General features: G+C 48.9%; 3 protein-coding genes across 3 annotated transcripts; 2 read left to right on the top strand and 1 right to left on the bottom strand.

Moving 5' to 3' along the window:
* Nucleotides 1–48: 48 nt before the first annotated feature.
* On the bottom strand, nucleotides 49–8,505 carry LOC309684270 (thiosulfate sulfurtransferase). Its single transcript, XM_082498186.1, has 2 exons — nucleotides 7,871–8,505; nucleotides 49–571 (listed from the first exon to the last, which is right to left on the bottom strand). Exons 1-2 carry the CDS (start codon nucleotides 8,454–8,456, stop codon nucleotides 273–275), a joined length of 885 nt encoding a protein of 294 aa, XP_082354312.1. The 5' UTR covers nucleotides 8,457–8,505; the 3' UTR covers nucleotides 49–272.
* Nucleotides 8,506–8,664: 159 nt separating this feature from the next.
* Nucleotides 8,665–11,590, top strand: MPST (mercaptopyruvate sulfurtransferase). Its single transcript, XM_082498185.1, has 3 exons — nucleotides 8,665–8,719; nucleotides 9,289–9,939; nucleotides 10,591–11,590. Exons 2-3 carry the CDS (start codon nucleotides 9,345–9,347, stop codon nucleotides 10,887–10,889), a joined length of 894 nt encoding a protein of 297 aa, XP_082354311.1. The 5' UTR covers nucleotides 8,665–8,719; nucleotides 9,289–9,344; the 3' UTR covers nucleotides 10,890–11,590.
* Nucleotides 11,591–19,276: 7,686 nt separating this feature from the next.
* On the top strand, nucleotides 19,277–24,916 carry KCTD17 (potassium channel tetramerization domain containing 17; the record flags this gene model as incomplete). The annotated part of the gene is given in 9 exon segments (XM_082498338.1): nucleotides 19,277–19,483; nucleotides 20,117–20,225; nucleotides 21,987–22,078; nucleotides 23,025–23,120; nucleotides 23,483–23,608; nucleotides 24,332–24,410; nucleotides 24,656–24,684; nucleotides 24,687–24,831; nucleotides 24,834–24,916. Coding segments are annotated over 9 exon segments (966 nt in total).
* Nucleotides 24,917–27,971: the final 3,055 nt, after the last annotated feature.

The following is a 27,971-nucleotide window of genomic DNA, read 5'->3' as shown; positions in this document are numbered from 1 at the left end:
CCTTCATGATGCAAAGCTGCTTCTCCCACCCAGCACAAGCAGGTCACAGGCAACAGGGAAGAATTAGAAATATTCACAGATGCATCATCTTAGAAGCAGATTTTATTCATTGTGAGAAACTGAAAGATAGACAGAAAGCTACTCATCGTTCTTAGAAAAATTGGCAAAATACAAATCAGTATATTTTTTCTTTACTTCCACCTCCTCCTTTTTCCTGTACTCTGGGCTGGAGACAGCTCGCAGATCTCATTGCCCAAGAAGCAACTCCCCCTCTAGGCCTTGTTGCGCTTCAACTCAGAGACCTTGTAGCGAGGTGGGGCACGGTGGAACCACTCTGACCAGGAACCATCATAAACAGCCACATCACGCTTGCCGCACAGGTAGGCTGCCAAGGCAATGTGACATGCTGTGACACCTTTGCGGCACGTGGCTGTCAGTGGCTTTGAGAGATCCACTTTCTTCTCACGGAATATTTGTTGGATCTCCTCAATACTCTTCTCATGGCCAGTTTCTGTTAGGAATGAGTGGAAGGGTATGTTCACAGCACCAGGGATGTGACCAGATTCCAGCCCTGCAAGAGTGAACAAGAAAAGGAAACATGAGCAAGGAGACATTAACGTAGGTGATGAAAGACACCTACAAAAGAGGCATTAAAGAGACATCACTGCAGATACTCCCACTCTCTCCAAGATATAAAATCAGGTGATGATGAAGATAAAAAGCAGTATGGGGCTGAAAAGGGGAGGAAAAAGGTTATTCAACTTTGCTGAAGTCAAAACAACCAGAATATTTAGCAAACTATTCACCCCTGAAAGCAATGAGAGGCAGGAACCTGAAGAAGCCCTAGACGTGACAAGAATCAAAGAACCACCACCGAAAAGATCCTAACAAAGGCATTAAGGGGATCTGTGTAGAGAGGAATGCAGCAGTGCATTTCTGGCCTTCCCCGAGTATGTCAGCAGCGTGTAGCGACACAGCTTTCAGAAGCGGGAAGTGTGGCTTGTATGTGGAATTTGTGAAAGTAGTTCTCTGTTCACAGTTTATTCCTGTGTCACCTTAAAATCATATTTCAGAGACGTAAAGCAACCTTAAATTCAGCCACGTTACTGGTTAGGCAGCTGTCCTGGAGCAATGGGGTCAGAGAAGTGAGAATTTAGATTCTGTATCACTTTTATCCACTCCATGGATGAAATCAGCATGGGTTCTGTTTCTCTACTGGTGTAACTGACCACTTCAGGCAAGCTGAAAGTTGCATCTCAAGAACAAGGTCTTTAGAAAGAGATAAAAAAACACAAGGGATAAGATTTTCATCAGGCCCTTGAAATTCAAACTCTGTCACTATAGGCTTAATCAAAGTCCAATACACTCAATGGAAGCTTTTCCACTGACTTTGAGAGTCTTCGGATCAAGCCTCATTGGAGCAGGAAACATATATTATGTCGAAAATGCATTTTATGGAATGGTTCCTTGCTAGGTTTGAACTTCTAATGAGACAGCTCTGGGAAAATCATATAAATAGTAATCTGTTTCACTGACAGCTTCCCCCTTGCCTAAGTCATCAGGGTAACTGATCTCAGGAGATGGGAGATTGGGGCAGGGAACCTTTGTCACAGTCAAATGATTAAAGTATACCTAGTCAGAGATTGACATCACACATCATCATGACAGTTTTATCACTCATGCAGAGTGATGTCATGTCATGATGAGATATGTCTTATGATGGGGGAAAACAGGGGTTTGGCCCAGTATTGAGGAGGGGATTTTTGCTCTGCTGGACAAAGAATGAGAGCCTAAAGAAAACCAAAGCTGCCCTGAGTCAGCTTCACAAGATCTCTCCCTGTTCCAGATGGACCCTCTTTGTTTCTTGATTCATCCTCCCTGAGTTCCTTAGAAATCTGGCACTGCTGCCTAGGCATCACCTCATGCATCCTTCAGAAGTGTTTAGCATTACAGGGAGAAGCCAGGAGAAAAACTGCTGACTTCTGGAGGGACTAACACTTAAAAAAAAAAAAAAAAGACAGTGTTCTGTACTGATGCTTTCATCACATATTTTCCAGTTCCAGAAAACAACAGTTCACCACTTCAGCACGGAGAACTGCAGAACCCACGCTCATTAATATAGTGTCTGTATGACAGAGAGGAAACAAAAATAATACAAAAAAAGAGTGTGAGAAAACTTTGTAGTTCTCAGACTGCAGAGCTTCCTACTGGAGAGAGTTAAATTCCTGGGTTAGGCTACTGCTTTCCTACAGAGTGAATGGTCCTGACCCTGTCATTTGGCAAAGGATTTCTGCAAGGCTCTGCTGCAGTACTGGTGACTACTCCAATACAGACAAGTTTGTGAGCCACAGAACAATGCTCTCACACCATCCTGGGGCACTGGGAAGTGTACTAAGATCAAGAAGTCCTGGAGGCTGAACTAGAAGGGCCAGCTCTTGCTCAAACAAGCTTGCTGGACCATCAATTCAGTTCTTAGGTGTCCCAGGCCCCACGGTCATGGTCACTTTTCTAGACTGTTCACGCATCTTAAAATAGGTAGGTTTGTACCACTCTCTATTGCAGACTGCTGTGACGTACACTCACCACCTTTAAACAACTGTTCAGTTAGGAGCTGAGCAGATCTGAAAAGAACAGTCTCATTTCAGAGCATTTTTGACTTTCATCTATAGGGAGACTTCCTTGCTCCAGAGATTCAAAAGTCTGTTGGAGTCAGAGACCAGTGCTTGCACTCTGTGAGTGAAAGATGGGGAATTCTGTAGAAACTGCATTTAGTCATGTACGTGGGTGTTCAACTGAAAGAAAGAGCTGACATTGCACAACCACAAGCCCTTGCACTGCCTAAGAAGCGCTCTTGAGTGACTGAGGAAGTTTTATCAGCGTTCTCACTGCTAGGACAAGAGCAGAGAAACACAGGACTGGAAGGCAAGGCTGGACGCAGCTGGGATCTGAACAGCGGAGAGGATACACCTGCCCTGCCTCATATGACAGAGAGCATACTCCACACCAGATTCACGAAGTCAGCCTTAGAAACTACCTGAAAGGAGGTTGCAGAGAGGTGGGGGGTGGTCTCTTCTCCCAAGTAACAACTGATAGAACAAGAGGAAATGGCCTCAAGTTGCACCAGGGGAGGTTTAGATTGGATATTAGGAAAAAATTTTTCACCAAAAGGGTTATCAAACATTGGAACAGCCTGCCCAGGGAAGCGGTGGAATCGCCACCCCTGGAGGCATTTAAAAGACGGGTAGATGTGGTGCTTAGGGACATGGTTTTTAGTGGTGGTTTTGGCAGTGTTAGGTTGATGGTTGGACTCAATGATCTTAAAGGTCCCTTCCAACCTAGATGATTCTATGATTCTATGAATTATGTATTTCAGGCTACTAAGCATCCAACCTTGCTCTCTAGCATTGTATTTCCTGTCACTTCTATCACTGCAGGTGGTACCTCACATAGTACTCCCCATGTGATCATTTAAACCTTCTCTAGGCTGTGCCAGCAGCACATTTCAGTAGCAACCCCCCATTTTCAGTGCCTCGATGATTCAGAAAAATATGAAATAAAACACAGAAGCATAATGATGGGAACATGATGGCAACTTCCAGCCCCACAGATCTGCTTTCAGCACAAGCTATTCTTATCTCCCCTTAAGTGAATTTTTCGGGAATCTAACAGTACTTGTGCTATTTGCCCTCTTCCCACATTGAACTAATAATTGCCCCTCTAATATTATGTCTAAAATATTAATGAAGTCCAAATGGAACAAGTCTACCTTGCAGGTGCTTCCAATGGCTGGAAGAAAAGATCAGACATAACTTCCAGGTATGTGTGTTCCCATTTGTCTTATCTGGCAAATAAATCCTGTTGGCAAGGAAACAGAGCCCTCAGCTGCAGTGCAAGTTTACCAAGGTATTTTATTCAATTTTGCTGTCATTTTAAATAATTTTTCTTGAAGACTTTTTTGAAAGCCCTCCAGTCCCTCCATGTTATGATAATAGATCAACAGCTGCCTAGGTTGTGCTGTACCTCCTATCCTAAATACAAATACAAACTTTGCTAGTCTTTTTGTCCTACAGAACCATGCTCTGATTAAATTTATTAAATTCTTGCCTCATGGACTTGCAATGTCACATAAATGATTTTTGACACATATTTGGGATGGAGATCGTCTGCCTCGCAGATCCGAGCACATGGATATCTTTCAGTTATACTCCCTCTTTAGAAGTGATCATTTCCACTTCTTTCCCCTTCTTCTTGCTACCCCTCACCCTACTCTACAGACTTGTCCTCACAAAAAAAAAAACAAACTGGTAGCATAGACTCAGTATAATTCTGAGGCTGTACACAAATAATCTTTCATCTGGAACCCCTGCTAACTGCATAGCAACCCTATTTATCCCTTCTCCCCTTGTTCTCTTTTTATTCACTTTGCTCCAGCAGTTTTTGTTATTTGTTTTAATTCCTTTTGCCAAGTCTCACTCAGCTTGGCTTCTGGCAATCCTCCCTCACAATTTATAACATGTAATATGTTATCTTCTTCACTGCTTAATCCCCTTTTCCACATCTGTTAATATTCTCTGCTTAAATATGTATTTTTTCATTGGCTATTTATTTAGCTGAGACTACAGCCCCTTCTCTCTAGCCTTTCCCTTTGTGATGAAAGCTCCAGATGTAATTTCTTAACGTCAAAAAGATAAAAGGTGTGCCATATCCACATTTAATTCCCTGTGGTCTTGGAGCTGGCTGGCTGCAGATAGCTACTCCTTTCCAAACGCCTCCTTTGTTATCTCTCTCTTCCATTCAAATTGTATGCTCAGAAGGGACCATTAGTGATCTCACCTAATCTACAAGAACTCATTGGAAGGAACCTCTAAGCTTGGTCCTCACAGTCAGATCAATAGGCCTTTGCCACCAATGCCAACATACTGCGTGCCTATACAGCCAGAAAAGTCAACTCTAAGAACCAGCAGGGCCATGGTGCTAATTCTGGCAGGCGATGTTTACCAGCCTCGTCACCCAGATGGACAGCTTTGGACTGTAGGTTCCTGTAGGTTGAAACAGACTTTGATACAAAGTCTCTCAGTCTCCATGTTGTGCCTTGAGTATTAATTCATGGTGAAAGTAGCGCCAGACCACTCCCAGCTCCACTTGGAGAGGAGAGGGCAGAAACAGCAACATTTCATTCTCACTGCCACTGAACATTCAAGCTGAGCAAAATCTTTATGTTTGGGGCAGGAAGGACTGAGAGCTGGGGAAATGGACAAAACCTTAAGAGCTGTGTATGCGCAAGGGAGACAAGGACTACCCAAGGGCTGAGAATGAGAAGAAAAACAGCTGGAAGCTCACAAAACGACTTTGGGTTTGCTTTCTTTTTTTAGGTGACAGATTTCTTGTCTGGTAACTTTTCCCTCTTTTCTCAGGCGTCTGCAAAAGAATTCAGAAATCTGCAACTTTTCTGTATGGATTTGTTCAGCTAAATTCTTATTCCTCAGTTTTCAGGGCCCAATACTTAAAGAGAGTCAGCACTGGTAACCATCGTGTAAATATTTTCATTATTGGCCCCTGGATTGCCTGGGATTGCCTCCGTTCATGCTGGTTCCACAGACCTTCATCCTACAGGGCCTGAGTAAGGAGGTCCTTGCAGAACCCAGCTGGGCCATTGCTGAACCACAGCTAGTGAACAGGCCTGAGCTGCTCGTTCCTCCAGAAACACAGCCCTGTGCAGGGACACCTTTAACCAGTCAGTGCACAGGTGAGTGCTGCACATCTGATGGGCTTACACTGCACACCATGCACGAATAGCCAAGCTTTTTCACCCAAAGCAATACCTACATTTAAGACTTATGAGACCTGGCTTCTAGAAACACCGTCCATCTTTCTCCATCCTGGCAACCTGGGTAAATGTCTCCCAGCACTGAAAAATTAGCCATGTGTTATGGCTTATCTTAAGCGCTACAGAGGTCTAAGCCCCAGCAAGGTAGATACTGCATAAAAATAAAACAGGGACAACTAATTCTTACCACAAGGAACTGAAAAACTGAAGAGGCAAAAGAGTCAGCTGAAATTAGCCTCTTCTAGAGATGGAGTTCATGGAACTGGAGAGATTAATTGACTTAATTAAGAAGTCAAGAGCTGAGGCAATAATTAAACTGAAATCACCTGAGAACACAGCAAGTTCCTTAACCTCAAGACCATTTTTCTTCTCTAAATTGCAGGCAATGTTTCTCTTCCCTGATTGGATGACCCCTGTAATTAATCAGCATTGATTTCAAATTGCTCTTTTAGGTGCTGGCTGTAGCATAGCTACTGGCCGGCCTGGTTCAGAAGGCTGTCAAGCTCCTGTGGAATGAGCAGCTGCAGCTGGAGTGCTTATCCTGCTGGATCTGCTGTGGGAAGCAAAACTGGACCACCACAAATAAACTGTTCTGTGCTGACTCATTTCAAAGGAAAAATCTGTTTTCAAGACGCTGTCAGGGGCTGCAGTATTTGTCACCTGATGACAACTCCCACTTTGTGAAAGAGAATACAAAATCCACCAGCTCCCAGCAAGAAGCATTTTATTCACGTCTTGAGGTTAAAATTCAACCTTCACTTTGATGGGCTGCAGTAGGCGAAGAAACAGAATGAGCGATAAGCCTAACTCCCCCTCTCTCCCTGCAACAGCCTCCTCTGTCAATCCTGTTACCTTTCTCACCTTCCGTGCTGTCTTGCACAGGTTGAGTGTGTTTGGGGGTGCTCACTGTAGGCACTTTGGTGAACGACGTGTACAAAGCCATTTACAACCAAACGCTCCTGAGGTTTGGATGCTGGAAATTATTTCAGGACACTGTGTCACACTCAATGGTTGTACAGCAGCACGCACATCAGAAAACAGTCAGAACAGAATGACAACCTGCACACCAGGCAGCAGTGCAGCACTGCTTTGGGACTGCAGAAGGCTGCTGCACACCCATCCTGCAGCATGGACCTCAACTCAGACCCAACAACTATCACTGAACTTTTCTGTGCTTTGTTTTTGAAACTCTGCATCTCTTTTTAAACCATTTTTGTGATTCCCTTTCAGAGGAAAGTTTATTATGGGATATACCAAGGCTTAAATTATGCAGGAAGGGCCTCTTTTAACAACCAACTTGAATTTCATTCTAGGCACATGGCTGTACCAGTTGTCCTCACTGCACAGGACTTCTCCCACCCCTGCTGCTTGCATGTCCAGTGTTTGACCAAGGTGACAAAATAAATTTTTGTTCCTGGTACTGGGGGCATCCAAAAGAAAGAGGTTGACAGCCCATACATTTGGGAAGGGTTTGGGGCTCTTCTTACTTAAGCTTGTTAGATTTCACAGCAGAGAGCAAAAGGACAAAGATCAGCTCAAGCAAGTTGTCTATTTGCAAGGAACCAGAGCAAGAAGGAAAATGTCCCTTGGGTCATTCTATTGCCTAAAACCTTGGCTTTTGCTGGTGCATTCATTATGGTGAGAGGTGCCTGTATGAATACTGATAGTTTGTGTGTGTCTGCTCGTGCTAGATAGGACCCTGAATAAAACCCCTGGGAGCTCTCCTCTCCCATGTTTGCATTCTGTCTGATTAACTTCTGCAGGGTGTGGGATGGGGGATCCTGGAGCCAACTGACTGCAGCACCTTCCTGCTATTTTCTCCTGCAGCTTTACAACCAGTTACAAGAAAAGCAACCTGCAAGGGCACTGGGATCCGAACGCTCAACTGCAGATCCCTTAAGGTAAATGAACAAGTTAGGCTGAGGCATGCCTGTGCGTTAGGAAAATCTGTTTGCTGGCTGGGAGGAGATGGTATGCCTGGGCTAGCATCGACACTCATCCCGCTCTGCTGCAGGGGGTGGGTGCCGTTCCCACCTCCGTTACCTTGGTCCAGCTCGGTCCCCCGGAACCGGCCCTCGGGGCGGGAATCCACCACCTGGAACCGCAGGGACCCCACGTTCTGGATCATCTCCTCAAAGGTCTTCAGCAGGATTGTGTTCAGCCTGGCCTTAAAGACGGCCGGGGCAGGCTGGCTGACCTCTGCCGTGACAGGGTGGCCCTCCTTCACCCAGTTCTTGAAGCCGCCGTTCAGGACGGAGACCTCCTTGTGCCCGAAGGCCCGGAACATCCACCAGGCGCGGGGGGCGTAGAAGGTGCCCAGCTTGTCCCCATCATACACCACCACATGGGTGTCGTTGCTGACACCCAGGCGCCCCACGTAGTCGGCGAAGTGGGACTCGCTGGGCAGCATGAAGTCATAAGGGGAGGACTGGTCCCGGCACTCCTCAATGTCGAAGAAGGACGCCCCGGGGATGTGCCTCTCCTTGAACTCCTGCCGGGCATTTCGCTCCTGCGGCGGGTACCAGGAGGCGTCCAGTATCCGCAGGCTCGGACCCACCCGCCCGGCCCGCACGGCCTCCGAGAGCCATTTGGCGGTGACCAGCGCCCTGCCGAGCACCTGCGGCGCCATCTCAGAGGGCTGAGGCCGGGAGGGGGCGCCGCCGGCGGGCACACACACAGGCGCGCACACACACACAAAATGGCGGCGGCGGGAGGGGGTTGTGTGTGTAACGCAGACCGGGAGGCGCGGCCCGAGGGGGCGGTGCGGGGGCGGGCGGCACCGCCCGGGACCGGCCCGCTGGGAGGGCCCCGGCTTCCCCCTCCACCCCCGGCGGCGGCCATGGCTGGTGGGGACTAAGGGCGGGTGCTGCTCGGCTGAGGCCCAGCACGGAGGTACGGGGCGGCGCGGGGGGATCGGCCCCGCTCCTTCCCCTGCTGCTGCGCGGAGGGAACCGCGGCCCCGCCGGGGCTGGGGGGTGTCCGGGGCGGGAAGGTTCGCGGCGGGGGTCCAGCCTGCGCGAGGGGCGCCAGGGCCCCCGCAAGGCCTCGGCTGGTGAGGGGCTCCGGGGGGCTTTGTCGTGGTGCTGCGCCTCGCGTCGCCTCGCCTCGCCCCGGGGCGCTTGGTCCTCTCTGCTCGGAGTCCCTGGGGCCACCCCGCTGCCCTCCTGCTGCTGTCTGCGCTGGCTGGTGGTCGCTGGAGGTGGAGGGTCCAGCTGGGCTATGGGGGGTGCTGGGTGCAGGGCAGCACTGTGCCATGGCTGGCCCGCTTGGGGCAGAGTTTGGGCCGAGATCTTTGGAAATCTTTTATTTTCAGGGCTGGAGCATTTCAGACCCCTCACTGTAGGCTTAGCCAGCACCTCAGCGCAGACCTCTTTGGTCTAGTCTTTGGTCCTAAGATGCACCTTTGTCCGGTTGGTTTCCACATGGCCTGTTGCTAATTTGCAATTTTCTTCCTTTTGCAGTCAGGAAGATTCAGGCAAACCCCAGGTATCGGGTAATCTCGGCCAGTACTGGAGCAATGTCACAACAACTCCTCTACCGTGCTTTGGTGTCTGTAAAATGGCTTTCAGAAGCCATCAAGTCCCAGCAACCTGGTCTGGCCTTGAAAATCGTGGATGCATCCTGGTATTTACCAAAGATGAAGCGTGACCCGAAGCGGGAATTTGAGGAGCGCCATATCCCTGGTGCGGTTTTCTTTGACATTGACCAATGCAGCGACCGTACTTCACCTTATGATCACATGCTGCCCAAGGCTGATGACTTTGCTGAGTATGTGGGGAAGCTGGGTGTGGGGAATGATTCCCATGTTGTGGTGTATGATGGCAGCGACCAAGGTCTCTTCTCAGCGCCCCGGGTGTGGTGGATGTTCCGGGCCTTTGGACATGAAGCCGTTTCCCTTCTGGATGGCGGCCTGAAGAACTGGCAGCGAGAGGGGAATGCACTGAGCTCTGGGAAAAGCCAGGTAGCTCCCTCTGAGTTCCATGCATCCTTGGACAAGTCCCTGGTGAAAACGTACGAGGACATCTTAGATAACTTGGATTCCCACCGCTTCCAACTAGTGGATGCGCGTGCTGCAGGACGGTTCCGGGGAGTAGAGCCAGAGCCCCGAGATGGTATGTGCCTCCTGAAACATTGGCATAATAAAAAGGGGCTTCATTTAAGGTGCCCATCAGTTTGACTCCTTTAGAGGTAATGAAGGGAAATACAGTTGTACTTTATGGGATGGCACTTGAGACAGTGTATCCACCTGTCCTCCTCTCCTTTTGACTAGCAAGTGCTGCTCTTTTTGAAAATTTAGGAGTGGGGAAGCAGTGGTTTTGTTTGTTTTTTTTTTATCACGAGGGACTGGGATGAGGAATGTAGCTTTCATACACCTCAAAGATAATCATTGGTCTCCTCATGTACTGGTGCTACACTTCCCCTCAGAAGGGCCTGTGGAGGCGCTTTGATCAGTGCGTTATCAGAGTGGGTCGCTCTGATGCAGGGAAGATGTGGAGGGAACTGGGAGGAGGAGGAACAGAACTTGACAGTACACGTGTCCATGTGGTAACCTGAAGATTAGAGCCATTCTTCTTGAGTAATCAGTAATCTAGTAAAGCAAAGTTTAACAAAAATAAATGTATTTGTTTTAACAACATACACTAAATAATAAATAACAAATACAATAAAGCATAAATATCCCCACTGAAACAGAGAACAGGTTTTGCAATGGATTTGTCCTAGACAATAGATGTTAATTCCTATCTGTATTGCTTTTCCTTCAGGAATTGAGCCTGGTCATGTCCCTGGGTCGATGAACATCCCCTTCACCGATTTCCTTACAGAGTCTGGCTTAGAGAAGACGCCAGAGCAGATCCGCAGTCTGTTCCAGGAGAAGAAGGTGGATCTCTTAAAGCCAGTGGTAGCCACATGTGGTTCTGGGGTCACTGCCTGCCACGTGGCTCTGGGGGCATACCTCTGTGGCAAACCAGATGTTGCTGTGTATGATGGGGCCTGGGTGGAATGGTACATGCGGGCACAGCCTGAAAATATTATTTCTGAGGGAAAGGGGAAGACAGCATAATAAGTTGCTTTGTCTTCCACCTGTGCAGATAATTTGCCTTGAAACAGGATTTGGAAAAGATGGGTTTAGCAACCCTGGTTAAGTGTTGTGAGATGAAGGTGTTGGATAACAAGTACAGGCAGATGGTGCTTTGGCACTTTCTCCTTATCCTACCACTGCTGCTTAGGAATGTAAGTGTGACCTGGGCAGCCAGCTCTAGGTGACCCTTCTTGAGCAGGTGGGATGAACCAGATGATCTCCAGAGGTCCCTTCCAACCTTAGCTGTTCTGTGATGCTGTGACTGTTTTACAGTATCAGATGGAAGGGAGAGAGTGCTGGTGGCAGCATGGGGAAGTAATTGAGTCAAGTCAAGCTCATGACTCAGGACATTCCACCATGTTCACTCGCAGGATGGTCATACTTGTATAACCGTGCCTCATGATCTTGTTTTCTGCCTCTGTCGTAGAAGCCATCTGTGCACTTTATGGCTGTTTTGAGTGCAAAACTTAGGGGAAAGACATATATGTTAAAGGATCAAATGTGTCTTTCAGGTTGGCACTTACATTAGAGACTTGGTTTGGATTTCTTCTTGCACTTGGACTCTAACTGCAATGTGTACTTAGCCAGTTTTGTACCCCCATTATCCAAAATCCCCCTTGAGGGGAAAAAAGAAAAGATACTGGGATTAAAAAAAAGAGTAAATAAACATGTGTTTCAAGGTCTTTCTGCTGTATGGAGCTTATGTGAGCGTTGCTTGGCTGATTCCATGAACTTTATGGGATCCCTTTGTCTTCATGATTCCATGAGATGTTTCCTGCTCTCCACCTCTTACCTTATAAGCTCTTTGGGCCAGGAAAGACAATGACACGCCTCTCTCTTGGGACTTTTAACCATCTTCTTCCTTTCAGTCCTTGTCCATTTGCTTTTTGGCCTAAAATTCCACATTAGTCAGTCACAGCTCTCTTCTTCAAAGACTAGATATCAGTTCACATGGTGAAAATTGGACTGCCTGGGTGTTTCTGTTCTTTCCATGAGTCTTACCGTGTAACCTTAAAAAAAACTTAGAGGAACTGAGACCTACAGAGGAATAGCCTACAATGGCACATATTTTTCCCCAAGACCATTGCCTTATATCTGGGAGCTGAAATTCCCCTGGGTATCCTTGACAATGTTCAAGAACTTGTTCTCGCTAGGATTTTCTCCTCCTAAAAAAAAAAAAAAAAAAAAAAAACCAAAACCCAAACACAACATCACACAAAAATCCCCTCCCCCCCAAAACCACAAACAACCCCCATGTCCCCACCCTTGCACCTATTCTGGCCCACTGGTAACTTAGGAAGTTGATGAGACAGGTTCTGCTCTTGGGCTTGCAGCAACAGGTACCAGTGAACATCTGAGGATGCTGGGGTTGCCCTTTCTAGGGATGCTATGGATGCTTATGGTCACAGATTTGCAGGGTCCCCTCCTAGCCATTGAATACGAGGGCTGTATCCTTCCCTGTTGGAGAGTGTTTGTTCTTTGCATTTCCTTTGGCATCTGTTGGCTGCAACCCTGGCTTCTTCCTGGGCTTGGTTTGCATGCACACAAGCTCTGTTTCTGCTCGCCTCCTGTGGAGCTAGAGTTTCACTGTCCAGAGGATTTCTTCCTGTGTCCTCCCTACCCACACATACAGCCTGACCCTTCTTTCCACCCATTTCCAGTGACTGAAAGCATTAAATTTCCCCATTTACATTAGTCTAACAACCTAGCTCTTCAGGGACATGGGGCTGGCATCCCAGCAAGTGCTGAGTACACAGAGTGTGCAGGGGTCTGAAATGAGCGACCCTGTCCTACGCAGTGCAAGACACAGATCAGGATAAAATAACAAACGTTTATATTTGCCAGCTTCCATTTAGTTCTTTGGGCTTAGACTTCCTAAAAGGGCTTCCTTTGCCGGTTACAGCATGCCCTGCAAATTGCTGAGACTTGCAGTTCTGGATCTAATTGACAGTTAAATTAATTTTCTTCTCGTTCCTGCTAGGGAAAAGTTTTCTACTCCCATGTTTTATGAATTTCCCCACCCAGGTAATCACTGTGTTTTTAAAGGCTGGTAGCAACACCTTGCTTTATCCCAAGTAGGGTAATTTTCTCGCAACTCTTTCCTGCAGGGGAAAGGGAAGAACTAGTCGGTATGTCACGTAGAACATCTGATCGCAGTCTGTAACTGTCAGCACTTAAAAAACATTTTTTTTTAAGCTGAAGTATGGTGTTGACAGGAAAACAAAAGGGTAAGCACTGGCTGGAGTGTCTGTTGGAAACAGCAAGTGGTGCTGAACTCTGTGTGGAGGGGTCTCCCAATCTGAGGAACAAGGGGGCTGCTTTTAAGAGACTTTAACATAAAGATACTTATACAGACAGTGTTGTCCAGTATGGGATCTTATAGCAGGGTCTGGCTTGTGACATAGTTAAGGATTTCTAGCTTCTGCCACCATCGGCCAAGCTAAGAGGCTTTCACGTGATGGGTCATTAAAGTTTAACACCCTGGGTGTGGCTGGGAGGTGAGACTAATTTTGTGACTGTATGGCCAGGCCCCTATGTACAAACAGATAAACAGGAATGCTGTGCCTGCTTTGTTCTTCCAGAAAAATTTAAAGAAAATTGACATGTTTTTTCAGACTTTGTTAATCATTTCTAGTGGATGCCGCAGGCTGCCTTTTGTTCCTGTCCTTCTGGAACATTTGGCAATGCAGCTTAAGCACTATGTTTCTTTTTTTCCCACTGACCCCAGGGACTGCTGGGAATCTCTCTGCATCCTCATGAGACTGAGCTGCTTTTCTCTGACCTGTGTGTCATGAGGAGGTGTCTGGTGCAGCCCAGCCATCCCCCTGGAGACGGCAAACTAAGTGAAAGATTTTGCTGTCCCTTTGCTCTACATTTTGGCTGTTTGGCTCGATGACATCTAGCAGGGCCCTTCCCCTACATGTGTCAAGGTTGACAGTACTCAACTGGCCGTCTCCTGTCTGGGTTTTGAACCACAAAATCTCAGTGGTTCTTCAGTTGACCAACTTTTGGCAAATCTTTTGCCAGATGCTTAGCTTTGCCTTGATTTCTCCACAGAGGAGAAATTGAGAACTTCCTCCCCACAACAAGACAATTTGTCTTTCTGGGGTATGCCCTGTTATGTCACATATCAAAAATCTGTCCAAGAGTGTCTTCTGATATTCTCCCTCCTTTTAGTTGAGATCTGTTCTAACACTGCAGGCAAAGCACTGAGAACACTGTGGAGACAGAGACAATGTTTTCAAAGCCTGTTCAAAAACCTATTTTGAGCCATAACAGATGCTACTGGACATATGGAACAGCTGAGGGGACTTGCACCAGGGCTATAAATGTTCTGCAGATCTTTATGTCCCTGACTCAGTGGGTGGGTTTCCTATGGGAACTGGAAACTGGGAAGGGGAGAAGTGGATATGAATGCAAATCACTAACGTTCATGACCCTCCAGTGGAAAATTTGCCACAGGGAGAGGGGAATAGCATATCTTTGGTGGGATAAGGCTAATGGTGGCCAAAAATTAGCCTAAAAAGCATCCCTGATGTAGGAAGAGGGTCACTAACTGGCTAACTTGAGACTGGAGCTTTTACAGCTCTAAATTTGAGAATCCCAAGCCAGCATGTAAACTCTTTATTCGTATATTTTACTGTCTGTAACACTTTTGTCCTGAAGCAGTTTTGGACTCTGTGAAAAACAGTCTGGTCAATGGTTCTCCAACAGTAATCCCACAGTCCCTTGTTCCTCACATGTCATCTTCATCCCCTGCTGTCCTCATCCTTCCGTACTGCTGCCTAGCAGTCAGGTTGTGCTATTTCCCACCTTCTTTTGCAGCAAACCTTTTGTTCCCCTGCAAACTTTCCCAAATCCCAAAGCAGCCCTTCTTCTGCCAGCGCCGCTATCCCTTCCCACTAGTGACCACCGCATGAGCGATGGTAACCACGATTACCTGCAGGGACTTTTCTTGTTCCTCCCATTTTGCCTGGTTCCAGCTCACAACCAGGTGCTTCATGGCTGTTTTCTCTCCTCCTCCCAACACTCTTCCAGTAGAGGTGCTAAGTGATGCGCACAGACAGACATCGCACACTGTTCTGAATATAGGTACATTGCTTACAGGCCGCACCAAGCACAAGGAGCTGGAGAAAAGAGTAGCTCGCCTGTATGCCATGGGACCTTTCTCTTCCAGCTCCAATAAGCCTGGCTCAGCTGGCAGTCAAGCTGGGCTCTGTTGGTTACAAGTGAACTGTCTTCCTCCCACCCCCAAGTCCAGTGCGGAGAGTTTTCTTTGCCCAGTTCGCTGTTGGCTTAATGGCAAATCTCACAGTATTACTTGTCCTCCCCACCACACTTCCTGGAGAGAAGAGAGAGGAGGCAGTTTCTTCTCTGGTACCTCATGCCACTGTGCGTTCATTAACTAAATGATCATGAAAGGTTAATCCCAGCCTGCCAGAGTGGTGATGCTGTCTGTGCCAACTGTCGTGATTTGAGCTGGACTGGCCACTGAAATGAATGACGGATGCTCTCCCCCGCCTCTCTTCTCCAAGGAGGGGAGGGAGAGAGAGAAAGACACTTATGAGTTTAGAAAAAAACTAAACTACTTTAATGAAAATATGAATAAATTAATAAAAAAGAAAATAATGAAATATATACAATATATACAAAACCCTATCGAGCTCCCAGAACGATGACATGTCACCGGCAGGCACAGAGAAAGTCCCAGACTGGACTCAGTGATGGATGGGAACTGGATCTGGATCTGGATTCCGGAGTGCACAGATTGGGATCAGAGGCAGATGAACAGACAGAGTCCTCCTTGGATGCCGGCCATGGAAGAAAGAGGCTGACGCCTTTGAACCCTCACCTTTTATACTGAGCATGAGGCAGATGGGATGGCATACATACCCTGTTGGTCAGTTTTGGGTCACCTGCCCTGTCTGCTCCTCCCTGCAGGTGGGACCCCACTACGCTTTTCTGCTTCTGACCCTCCAACGGGGCACACAACAAAGTTAGCTGATCTTGGTTGTTATAGCAATAAGCATAAGCAAGAGACTCTCTGCATACCATTTCTTGGCATAAATTATAAATAATCAGATCTTATCACTCTGGGAGCAGACTACAGTCTTAAAAATACACCATTAGTTTCAGAGAGTTCAGTTAGCTAGAAGAGGCTTAGCTAAAAAGTAAAATTGCTGAACGGAAAATTGGTTCTGTTTTACCTTAAAGCAGGACACCAACACACGGCGATCCCTGTTCCCACTGAAGCTCCGCAATGCAACAGTTCCCTAAAAGCAGCTCCACAACATCAGTGATGTATTGCGCTCGGTGTACCCAGCTGACTCGCCAGGCCGCAATGTACGTATGGCACACTGCAGGTTTGCACCACAGGCCTACTGACTGCTGAACCAACAAACTCTCAGTTTACCCCCTGTTCTGTTTTCCTCAACTCTTGTTCAGCCCCATCACCTACCTCCCTGGTGGCTGTCCAGCTTTTCCTGCCCCCTAGTCCATCTGTGCAGTTATCCCCATCATTTAACTGGGTACTCAGTGGACCTGTGTGGTATTGGAAACTCTTGCGTCTCTCTGTTTCTGTGCATGTGTTTTATATATAGTTATCATCAAAGCAGGAGGAACAGACATTTGATCATTTAAATTTTTTTCTCCTCTGTTCTGTTGCTTAATTTTAATGGACCTTAACAAGGGCATGCTAGTTGCATCTCAGAACTATGTCTGGTGATGGTGTGCAAATCAGGCCTGTATCTAGCCCAAACCACTGACTCGTCACAGCATTTCGGTTGGTAACTCACCTCGGACTGACGTCTTCCTACAGAGCACTTTCAGGTACTACGGGGAACACCCTACCTTGGGGGTTTTCCAGTAAAGTTCGTGCTGTATATTGCAGAAAAGAAGGCTCTCGGGATGGGAGTGGTGTACCTTGACCTCTTTCCTCACTCATAGTATACCTCATCAGGTTTGCCAATCAACCTTTCACACCATGGCCCTGGGGTGACCAAGACTTGAAGAGCTGGCCACAGAGGGAGGCTGGTGGTGATGGAAGAAGGTATGCTTTGAATAGAGACCAACCCTGAACCCTGAGCGGCATTGGCATGGGTGAGGTTGGGGAAGAAGGCGTCAAAAACAAGAGATTAGACCTAAAAAGCAGCAAGAGGCTGAGGGGCTGTGAGAAGAAGAAAGGGAGACATGGTGAACCCTTGATAGAAGGAAGAAAACTAAGGCAGGGCAGATTTATTGGAGGAGAAGATAAGGGGCTATAGGCTGCCACCCAACTGCTATATTCCTATCAGAGAGCTGCAGTCCTCACCCTAATTCTCTTCTGGAGCTGCAGCCAGTGCAGACAGGGTCCCGCATCCCTTGCACACCAGAGCGGCAGGGCAGAGCTCTCAGATTTGCCGTGGTTTGACTCAGAGCCAGAAGTAGAAGGGCAACAGTCCCACAACCCAGAGCTGTGTTGCATTGTGTGATGCTTCAGCTCAGTGCAGTGTTAGCCAGAGCATCTTTGATGCATCTCCACTGCTCAGTGGAGACTGGTTCAAGGGCTGGGCACTAATTTGGGCCAAAGCCTGCTTCATACAGCTAGGCAAAAATAATTTTTCATCCTCTCTCTGTTATTGATCACTCCAGTGCTGTCCAGCTCCTGATATGAATTAAAGGAGATCCAGAGTTATTTGAATTTGCAGCCTGCAGCAGCCGAATTGTTCCTGTGCTTAAATTAGCTGGAGGTCAGCAATCTCGAAACCTTTTCCTTCTTACCCTCTCTTCCCCTCCTCCCCTTTGCACTCCTCCACAGAAGGAGCAAAGTACACAGTTATACTGTCTTTGTCAAGGAAGTCCTGTGTGATTTGGGGGAAGGGTGGCACTGCCTTCACGGCTGTAATGATAAAAGGTAGTGATTTATAAGTAAAAGAAAAGAGGGAAGGACAAAAAGGAAAGGAATATAAGAGTAAAACATAATCTTTCTTTTTATCCACCCTCTTCCCCCAACAAACCCCTACCTCAAGTGGCACAAAGATCTAGGTGGAAGAACAGTGAAGCGTCTGCAAGGCACCACGGTGTCTCTGCAGTGCTGCATTGCCCTGGCAAGGAAGAGCCAGAAAGTTGCTTAGGTGAAGGAAGGCTTTGGGCCACATTCAGGTGAAACATCAGCCTTTGCTTTCCTTTCCTAATATGCCCGAGCTGCTGGCAAGCACGGCTGTGCTTAGATGGGAGTGGGGAAAGCAGAACTGCTGGAGAGAGAGCTTGTTCGGGTTGTGTCGGTGCCAAGGAGCGCATTTGAACAGAGTCCCATGGGGCAGGAGTTGCGGAGCTCCAGGCTTAGCCTGGCAGGAGCCACTGGCAGAGAGGCAGGGATAGATTTGGTAGGGGGGGATTGGCACATCAGCCTCAGCGGGTGACAATGTGCCTGGGGCAGAGGTAAAAACTCCACATGGAGCTAAGTTAAAATCTGAGCTCTCTGTTGCCCAGAACACAAAGAGGGCTGGCAGAAGCACGGAGGAAGGACGCAGGGGGCCTCTGTCTGGCATGGTTTGCGCTGGGAGGGCAGCGCAGGGGGGGATTTTGCTGAGTCAGCCACTCTTCTGAGCTGGAAGAAAAAATCTTCCTGCCCCCCTGCCAGCACTTCATGCAGATGCAGGATGCAGTTCCCAGAAGTGTCCATACACACGTTAGCAAGAAGGCAACCGTCTGCACATTTTGCAGCAAGAACAGTGTGGCAACTTGCGCAGCACCGAGCCGTGAGCTTGGGGTAATGGCTCTCCCTGAAGGGAAAGCTGGGGATGGGGAGTACAGCGCTGACGGGCTTAATCTGCCGACAGCCAGGGAGCGGCAGGTTGTTCTTCCTGACTCTGAGGAAGCTTGCAGGGAAGACCCAGGACTGGAAGCAGGCAACCCACCAGCCACAGGGCTGGGGGCACGTAGTACAGTGCAGCCCCCTTCGTTACAGCATCCTCTTTTGCAGGGACGGCGGGCTGGGAAGACTACAGTTCCCAGCACCCTGTTGTGCATGTCCCTGCAAACTACAGTTCCCAGAACCTTTTAATGAGCCCAGAGAGGATGTCTATGGAAATAAATGCCAGCGATTTTTGCATAACACCCTGCACCTCCAAAGGGCTGGCCGGCCCTTTGTTAGTCAGCACCGTGGAGCTGTGGGTTTGCCCACTCCTAATAGCTGCAGCGATCTCCTCCAGCACAGAGCATCCTTCCTCCCCTCGGGGTCCCCTTGGTGGTCACAGGGAGGACCCTGTCGCCCCCCGGGAACCACGGCTGCTGCGGAGAGAGAGGCAGATAAACTACAGATCCCAGCATTCCCTGGCAGGCAGCACCTGCGGCCGTCCCTGCACGCCAGCGGGGAAGGGAGGGTGAGGATGAGGATGGAGGGCAGGGAGGAGATGCAGGGTGCCGTGGGGCTGCGTTGCACCTGGGACATCCCACCACCCGCTGGCACGCAGGCCAAGTGGGTGAGGCTCAATGTGGGGGGCACCGTCTTCCTCACCACCAGGCAGACCCTGTGCCGGGAGCAGAAATCTTTCCTGTGTCGCTTGTGCCAGGGCGAGGAGCTACAGTCGGACCGGGTAAGGCAGCTGGGTTGCCTCCCACACCGTGCCCCACCGAGCATGGGGAGGGATGCAGGGATGAAGGGATGGAGCCAGACCCTGAAAGCTGCAGGAGTAACTGAGTGAACAATGCCTGCTCTTTCTCCTCCTTCTCCCATGCAGGGTTTCCCCTTGCCAGATCCCACCTTGCTGTGTTGTAGCCTGGCACTGGTCTTCCTGAGCTGGGGAAAAGAGAGGCCATCTCCCCCCTGCCTCTTCTCTCCCACCTCTCTATCACCCCACATCCCCTGGGTCTACCTCCCAGTTGTATTTGCCTGACTCAGCCATGTCCCCTGTAAGGGGACTCTGCTTTTTCACACAGGGCTGTATGCACAGTTGCAGAAGGAGATTGAGGCCTGTTTTTTTGGCTTTCTCAGCTGAGTTGTTCCATCCTGATGTGGGCACGCTGAGCATGTCAATACAGGAGTTAAAATCCAAGCTGGGCTGACTTGGCTAGGGACTCTCAAGGGCCCATGGTTTCCAAGGAGCCTTAGAAATAGTGGACATTTTTGCTTAGATTTGTATTTTTTTGTAGTCTGGAACACTTGACAGTTGGTTACAAGTTTCTCATGTTTGGTTTTTTTTCTACTTGCGGTCTATCTCTGTTGCTAGGATGAGACTGGCGCATACCTAATAGACCGGGACCCCACCTACTTTGGACCCATCCTGAATTTCCTCCGTCATGGGAAGCTGGTCCTCAATAAAGATATGGCTGAAGAGGGTGAGTCTTGGAGCTCAGAAACTTCCCACTTAACATCGCTGCTGTCGCCATGACACAGTAGGACTCGTTGACCTTGTCTCTCATTCTTCTTCTGGAGGTTGGTGTTAGGTGATTTGAGAGGACTATCCCTGCAGCTCTTGGAAAGCATACTGATATTTACTAAAGGGGTTTGGAGTAGGAGAGGAAGGCATCCTACAGGTGTTGTGGCTTCATGACTGTTCGCTCAGCAGAGATGTCACCAAGATGGAAGTAGGCAAGATCTCTGCCTCAATAAACCATTTTATTACTTGTCCCTGATCCACTTTTAACCAGGTTCTGTGACTGAGTTTTCTGTTAATGACTGAGTGTTTCTCATTAGGAATGAAAACCAAGAAGACCAAACAAAATCAAGCTCATCTCTTCTACTGACTGTAATAAAGACCATCGTTAATCAGTGATATGCAATGTTGGTTACTAGTGCTCTGGTGGGTTGTGGCCTTCAGCAATTCCGGTGGAGCAAGCCAGACAAACCAGTCCCTCATTTGAGGTTGATAGAGGGTCCAATAGGATAACTCAGTAACAGCATGGTGTTACCAGCCAGCAGTCCCCAATGCCTCGTTATTTTTTGGATGCTAGAGTCTAACAAGGAGACAATTCCAAAGACAGGCTATGCTGTCCAGACCTTGTCAAGCAGTTTCTGCATGTTCGTTAGTCTTCTTGCCTCTCTCTCTTACATATTTTTATCTAATGCAAGGAAAGTTTTCTTCAGAATCGTCTTATAATTCCAAAAAAATATCTGAGCAATGGTACAGAATTGCAGTAAACACAATTCTGAGGTGTTTTCTACTTGACATTTCTTGTAGTGCTGAGGTCAGACAGAGTTCATCCACAGGTTTTAACATCAAATCCAAAGCATGAACAGGAGTCCCGTTCATAGTTTAACATTGTCTTTTGTTCGTGCTGCACACACTCAGGCTGGCATATAACTAACCCATTAGACAATTCATGTCTGAATGAGGGACTCAGAAGAGGTCTGAGTGTGTCAGATAGTGAAGGATCAATCTCCCCACCTGCATTGTCTATGTACTGTCCTGGGGACATGTGAGTGCTGGCTCCTAGCCACCTTTCCCTCACTAGCCCTCTGGGAACCCACCTCCCTTTCCCTGAAGGCCTGTTAGCAAACAAGTGTATCTCAGGAGAGGTGATGGATGCAGATACCATAGAGAAAAAAACCAAAACACTTCTCTGTTTATCTGCTTTGAGGTGAAGCACAGGGGAGAGAGCCAAAGATCATCTAAAGTCATATGGGGCTGCAAGGTGGGTGCAACTCCAACTGGCCCAGGAGGAAAGTTGGGATTTTCTAGGGTCTTTTGGTGTCAAGGTCAAAACAAATTGTGGTTCTCTGCCTTAAGAAAAGGACCTGAACAAGGTGATAACTAGCGGTCATTGAGAGAGGCTGGAGCTTACATTTATTCTCCTTGGCTAGTTTTCTGGGAATGGTATTAGCAGTCCTCAGCACAAGCCTTCACTGGCAGTGCCTGTTTCTGTATTAGGAGGCAGCATAAGGAATTGGGGTGAGCATTAGAAACACAATGCAGACAGTCAGGGTTCAATTCTCTGCAGTAAGATTTTCAAGCAACAGAAACCTGTTAAAAAGTGAGGCTGCAGTGTCATTTCTCCCTATGGAGCTTGGGAAGCTCAGAGTTCATCTTTTGCAAGCCAAAACCCAAAGATGGGCTATTAACTTTCTGTCTTTGTGGTCCTTCTCTCTTCCTTTCTCAGGGGTCCTAGAAGAAGCCGAGTTCTATAACATTGGTCCTTTAATCCGAATAATCAGGGATCGACTAGAGGAGAAGGACTACACAGTAACTCAGGTATGGAGACAAATGTCAAGGAAAGATAGAGTAGGGTGGGTGAAGGAGGGAATGTGGAAAGGGAGAGGTGAGTCTAGAGGGAGGACAGACTTGGGAGAAGCAGCAAGGAATGGAAAGAAGCAACTAATTAGAGTTTATGGGCTAATGTCTACTTAGCAAAACCTTGCAGGGGACCGACTACCACATTTTAGTTGCAATAAACAAGTTACAGGCTTGTTTCACATCCCCAGAAGTAATGCTGGATGTAGCCCCTGAAACCAAATCAGCTCCTCTAGCTTTTGGAAGAAGGCAGCTAGTTGCTGTGGGATGTGGAAGAATGTTTGTGAGGGGAGCGGAGGCGTTGGGAGGAGGGCTCTGGTGTGGGGAACCTTGGGAGTGTAATCACAGTGAAGAGCATGGGGATACCTGTAGAGAAACCTGGAGGGAACAAGTGAAGAGATGTCTGTGGAAGAGCTAAATGCAGACAATGAGGCACAAGGAATCAATCCTGTGGCACAACCACACCTTGTCTTGGCCAATAACCTTTTAAAATCTGTCTTCTGGGAGCGTCAGCTGATATCTCACTTTTCATCATGTCTGCCTCAGGTTGTAAGCCTCCAGCAACACAGTCACTTTGTGCTCACAAAACCCCATCAGCATTTGTGGCATTTGCATAAATGACTTTGTAATGACAACTGCAAACTCCCCATCGAAAAAGCCCAGTATCTTCTGGGGACAATGCAGGAAGCTCTCAGCTCAGTTCCTTCTCTCCAGAAGAGATACCATTGTTCTTGCTCCCCACAACACTATAGTAGGAAGGTGGGTTGTGGTTTCCACTCCCCTTTATCCTGGGACATGGGGAAGAGGACAGGTCTGTCAAGGAGGGGTACTACCACTTCCTTCTGCAGGAGGACAACAGCCTTTGGCATCTGACCGTTGTCAACATGCTCTGCAATTTTGCTGTCAGGTGCCTCCTAAGCATGTCTACCGTGTGCTACAGTGCCAGGAAGAAGAGCTCACTCAGATGGTTTCCACTATGTCAGATGGATGGTGCTTTGAGCAGGTATGGAGAGGGTAGAGGAGGCTGGGCAGGAGTTGTCTTTTGGGGAAAAGATCATGGATACCATACAGTCCCCAGGCAAGTCACATTCCCTCTCTGAGAATATTGGATACATTCATTGACAGTGCTGTCACGTGGGCTGTCTCTTGCCCCATCTCTAGCAGTTTAGAGGATGCTGTGTGAGGTAAAGCTGTTTTGCATGGTGGCTGTCTCCTCTCCTGGTTCTCTGTGCTGCCTCCCAGCTTAATTATGAGGCCTTTCTACTGAGGGTAGGGTTTGGACTCCATGCTGCATGGTGGGCTTTCTGCCTTGCTCCCCAGGTGAAGTGGTTGTTGGCAGTAACACGCTCTTGTCATCTTTTCTAGCTTGTGAACATTGGCTCATCCTATAACTATGGGAATGAGGATCAGACAGAGTTCCTGTGCGTGGTCTCCAAAGAGTTGTACAACTCCCCCAGCGGCCTGAGCTCTGAGCCCAGCCACAAAGCCAAGGTGAGGCCAACTTTGCTATGGCCCTGCTCCCATTGCTTATGAGATCCTTCACTCTTTGCTCTGTCTTTCTTTCCGCTCCCCACTGGGACTGTGGGGAACCTCAATGGTGAAATACAGGGGCTTGTCCTGGTGTTCGGCACCATAGCATTACACCCATTGCCCAAAAGGAGGAGTGTGTGTGTTGAGAGTGGTGGTGTCTGGCTGCGTGTGGCAAATGGCTATAGCAAGTGACCCTTGCATTTCTCATGCTCCTCTAACATCCCCCTCATGCCTCCTCATGACCATGCTGTGTGTGTCACTCTGCTGCCAGGGTGTGATTTCCCTGAAGGTTTTGCAGCGTTCTCTTTCCTTTTGCTGAGTCCCAGCCTACGGGGCAGGAGATCACCTGTTCCCCTTTTGAGGGAAGGACAGAAACGTGTGGCAGTGCTTGACGTCCTGTAGACACCTTGGATACAGGAAGGAGCACTAGTGGTGGATGGCAGTTGTTGGGCAGTGGGATCGCAGCACTTGTAAGTGGTTAGAGAGCCATGACATGATGCTCCAGAGGAAGACAAGTCTCTTTGCTCCCTGATCCAGAGCTGTCCTGGCCATGGGGAAAGGTCCCTTTTTATTCCAGTGTCATGACCATTGTTTTGTTCCCTTGTGTGTCAGAAAGAACCGCAATGGCTCATCTTGCAAGTATCTCCACTCTTTCTTCCCTTTGTCCTGCATGCTGGGCCACAGAGCACAGAGGAGGACCTGGAGGAGGAAGAGCAGGAGGTGGAGGAGGAGGCAGAGGCAGAAGCAGAAGCAGAGGAGAAAGGTGCAGCAAATCCTTGAGGAAAATGATAAAAATAACCCCCCAAGCATAGACCCGTCCACCTTTCTGGTGAGAGCTCACAGCTAGCAGCAGGGAAGGACTAGGGCAGGTGTGGGGTGCGGGGGCAGTCCTCTCCAGGAGCGGGAGTCTCTCTGGAGATAAAGCTGACAGGGGAGAGCTGTTACCGTGGCTGCTGCTTTGTATTTTAAACTGTTTGGTTTATATACGGTTATGTTTTTTATTTGCAGACTGTCCATCTATTCGGGATTGCACTAAACTCTTTCTTCCTCCAGACCCTCCCTCCTGCTCCCCTCCCTGTCCACCCCAGCACTGTCACCTACCTCCCACCTTGCCCCACTCCCCAGCCTCCCGCATCCTTCCCTCTGCTCTTTGCCGCCCCCCCCAGGGCTCAGAGTGGTCCCTGCCGGGGTCCCTGTTCTCTCTGCTCCTCACTTTTCGTCCTCTGCAGGTATGTTACCTGTCTGCACTCTCCGCTCCCGCCAGCCTGAGCTCTGCATGAGTGACTCGCTTCCCTCTTGTGGGTATGGCCCCGGTTTGTAGGGCTTGGGGAGGGGAAGGAGGGAGGGGAGGTCGACTCATCCCTAAGGTGGCTTTTCTGACCCTCATCCTATGTGTGCCTTTCTCCACCAAGCAGGCCCTACGGCTCCGGACCAGAGGCTCTGGCAGCAGAAAAGAGAGCAGCTGGGAGGAATGAAGAAGGGGTGGAAATGAATGCAAAAGCAGGCGGGGGGGGGCACGGGGAAAGGGGGGGGAAGTCTGCCACGTGTCTGCCTGACACGCAAGCCAGATCGCTTCTCCAGACTGCCGCCCGCAGCTCCTTTGCCTGCCAGCCCAAGAGCGGTTTGCAGAAGGCAGCCTGCTCTTTTTCCCCTCCCCACTCTCACTTCCCTGGGCTTTTCCCCCACTGCCTCTGCCCCGGTAAGAGCGCAGCAGGAGAGGGTGGCGAAGGCAAAGTGGAAGTGGCCGGTCCCTGCTCCAGATGTTCTCACAGCTGCATATGAAATGAGCCTCTGTGTTCTGTCTGCTGCTCAGGGAGGCTGCCTGGCCAGCGTGTGTGGGGCTGGGTATAGAAAGCTTTAGGAGGAGGATTCCTCTCTCATACTGGAAAACTGTGGGGCTTTTGTTAAACCAGAGGTGCTCAGTGCCACTCTCCATCCTGGTGGAGGGCACTTGTTAGCTGTCTGGCATTTTGCTCTCCCTCTGTCCAAAAGCCTCCTTGTCCAGGGCTATGGGACCTGGGTATTATTCTCTTAAAAGTCAGTGTACGTTAATCACGTGAACTTTTCCTTCCTTTTTCTTTGTTCTCCCACCCTCAGTCCTCATCTTTTTTCTTTTTCTTCTGTTCTTATTTCTGCCGTCACTTCTGTTTTCCTATTCCACTCTCCCCTCCATGGCCAATCGCTTTTTTCCCCCTGCCATTGATTTTGTTTCTCTCTTTCTCTCTCTTTTTCTAGCTGTTACAAGCCAGAGGTTTGAGGATGTGATCCCGACACTCCACTCCAGCCTTTTCATTTCTGGTTTATATCTTTATTTTTGTACTGCAGTGAACGGCAGCCCCTTGCCCTACAGCGACACTCCCCAGCCCCCTTCGCTCTTCACACGCAGCCGTTCTTTTTTACAAACTCACCTCGGAGACCTAAGCCTCAGCCCTGGAGGAGGGCAGATGCTCCAAGGAGCCTCTGGGCTGCTGTAGGGGCTGGAGCCCACAGCCCCCTGCCATGCCGAGCAAGCTGGCTTTCCTTAATGTCACAGTGGCCCCTGCTGGGGACATCAGTGATCAGCCACTGCAGCCTGCGGTCCTTTCCTGAACACCCTGGGTGTCACTGGGGCCCCGAGGTGGTGGCAGCTGCTGTAGGACCAGTCCTCGACCTTTTGCTGTCGCAGGCAGCTGGTCTGGGCTCGTGGCCAGAAGGCAAAGGCAGAGCCACTGCCCTTTTCTTGGCCACCTGCACTGCTGGCGGGGTGTCCCTGTTCTGGGCCTCCCTCCCTGTCCCCCAAAGCAGCCCTGTGTTGGCAGAGCGAGAAGGAGATAGGCGTGCTGCTGGGGTCCTGGGAATGCGCTGGCACCTGGTGTCATGTCTGCTAGCCAGAGGAGATCCCTGCCTCGGGGAGTGGGGCATTTGCTTCACTGATGTGTCTGAGGACACCAGGTTGTAGCTCCTGAATAAAATTCACAGGCTGTTCCTCCTTGCCGCCTCTCATTTCAAGTGGCAGAAATTTGGTGCTGGTAGAAGGGGGTGGTAGCTGGAGTAGAGGAGTTTGGATTCATCACCTGGAGCCATCAGAAGCTGCTTGTGCTGTGCCTGTCTTCTGGGGGCTGGAGGTACTTCCCACCGCATCTATGCTGCATCCTCACTGCAGGCAGCTGGGCTACAGAGCAGGTTTGCTTATTGGTATCTGCACCCCTAAATCATAACAATAAGTGAGGACCACCTTTCTAGCCAGTGTATTGACCTCACCGTGCCTGGGGGACAGCTGAGAGGGAGGGCAGGGGTGTGAAAACTTTTGCCAGTTGCCAGTGCCAAGGTTGAAGTTTGGTCAAAAAGATACAATCCCCAAGATAATTTTTAACAGAGTAAGGCAAACTGTAGCCAAAAAAAACCCTCAAATTAATTTTATTTCTAATTCCAGAGAGTGGCCCGTTGTATATATATATACACACACACACATATATATATGTATATCTCAGTAAAAAACCCAAACCCATAGCAGTTACTGTTGAAGCACTGTGCCCTGAAGCCTTCTCCTTTGCCTCCTCCTTCGTCTGAGTTAGGAGATGGAAGCAGTTTGAGAATCCCTCATGTTACAGGAATTTAGAAGGGCCGAGGGAAGGGGATGGGAGGCTGCTCCAGAGTTTTTCCTGTGGGGCTGGGGCTTTTCCCTGAGGAAAGCACAGCAGTGGCGGCTGGGTGCTGCTGCAGCGGGGAGGCAGGACACGCGCTTGGGGGTGCGATGCTGGACTCCTGCCTGGGAGTCAGTGAGACGTGAAGAGTTGCCTGGCTGAGCTGAACAGCACACGCCAGCTAAGAAAAGAAGCAATTAGGGAGATGGAAGAGGAGGAGTGATGGGAGGGGAAGGGGGAAGAAGGACGAGCAGCAGGAAGGAAGAGGGAGGCAGATTGATTTCACAGTTACTGGAATCTCTAACTACATCAGTCACATTTTCTTTCAGCAAATGTTCCAGCATAAGACTGTGGCTGAATCAGATGGTTCATGGAAAGTTCAGCTCCCCTTATTCCTTTTCTCAGAAACCATCAACTTGGGACTGTTGCTGTGTGTCATGTCGTTGTCCATCCTGTGTGGGTCCCCAACTCTTTTGGATGGATGGCCTAAAAATACCTTGGGATGCTCCCTGGGAAGCACTGAGGGGGAAGATGGTCTGCCTGCTTTTCTCTACAATCCCCATGGCAGGCTTTTTTTACTCTGCTCAGAAGAGCATCCTGGGTCTGACGACATCCCACACAGAAACTCTCTCTGAGAGGCAAGTGAGCAAGATCAGGAGTGAGTGTGGGTCTGATGGGGAGAAGGCAGAGATGCGCTTTTC

Source organism: Vanellus vanellus, assembly GCF_965231255.1.
Source record: "Vanellus vanellus genome assembly, chromosome: 1".
Classification (NCBI taxonomy): domain Eukaryota; kingdom Metazoa; phylum Chordata; class Aves; order Charadriiformes; family Charadriidae; genus Vanellus; species Vanellus vanellus.
This window is presented reverse-complemented; position numbering and strand designations above follow the sequence as displayed.

Bases quoted from the DNA above. Each gene is read 5' to 3' on its own strand.
- LOC309684270 (XM_082498186.1), bottom strand. From the start codon at position 8,456: ATGGCGCCGCAGGTGCTCGGCAGGGCGCTGGTCACCGCCAAATGGCTC. The intron at 572-7,870 runs GTAACGGAGGTG...TCACTCTTGCAG, and splicing joins GGGGACCGAGCTGGACCAAG to GGCTGGAATCTGGTCACATC.
- MPST (XM_082498185.1), top strand. From the start codon at position 9,345: ATGTCACAACAACTCCTCTACCGTGCTTTGGTGTCTGTAAAATGGCTT. The intron at 9,940-10,590 runs GTATGTGCCTCC...CTTTTCCTTCAG, and splicing joins AGAGCCAGAGCCCCGAGATG to GAATTGAGCCTGGTCATGTC.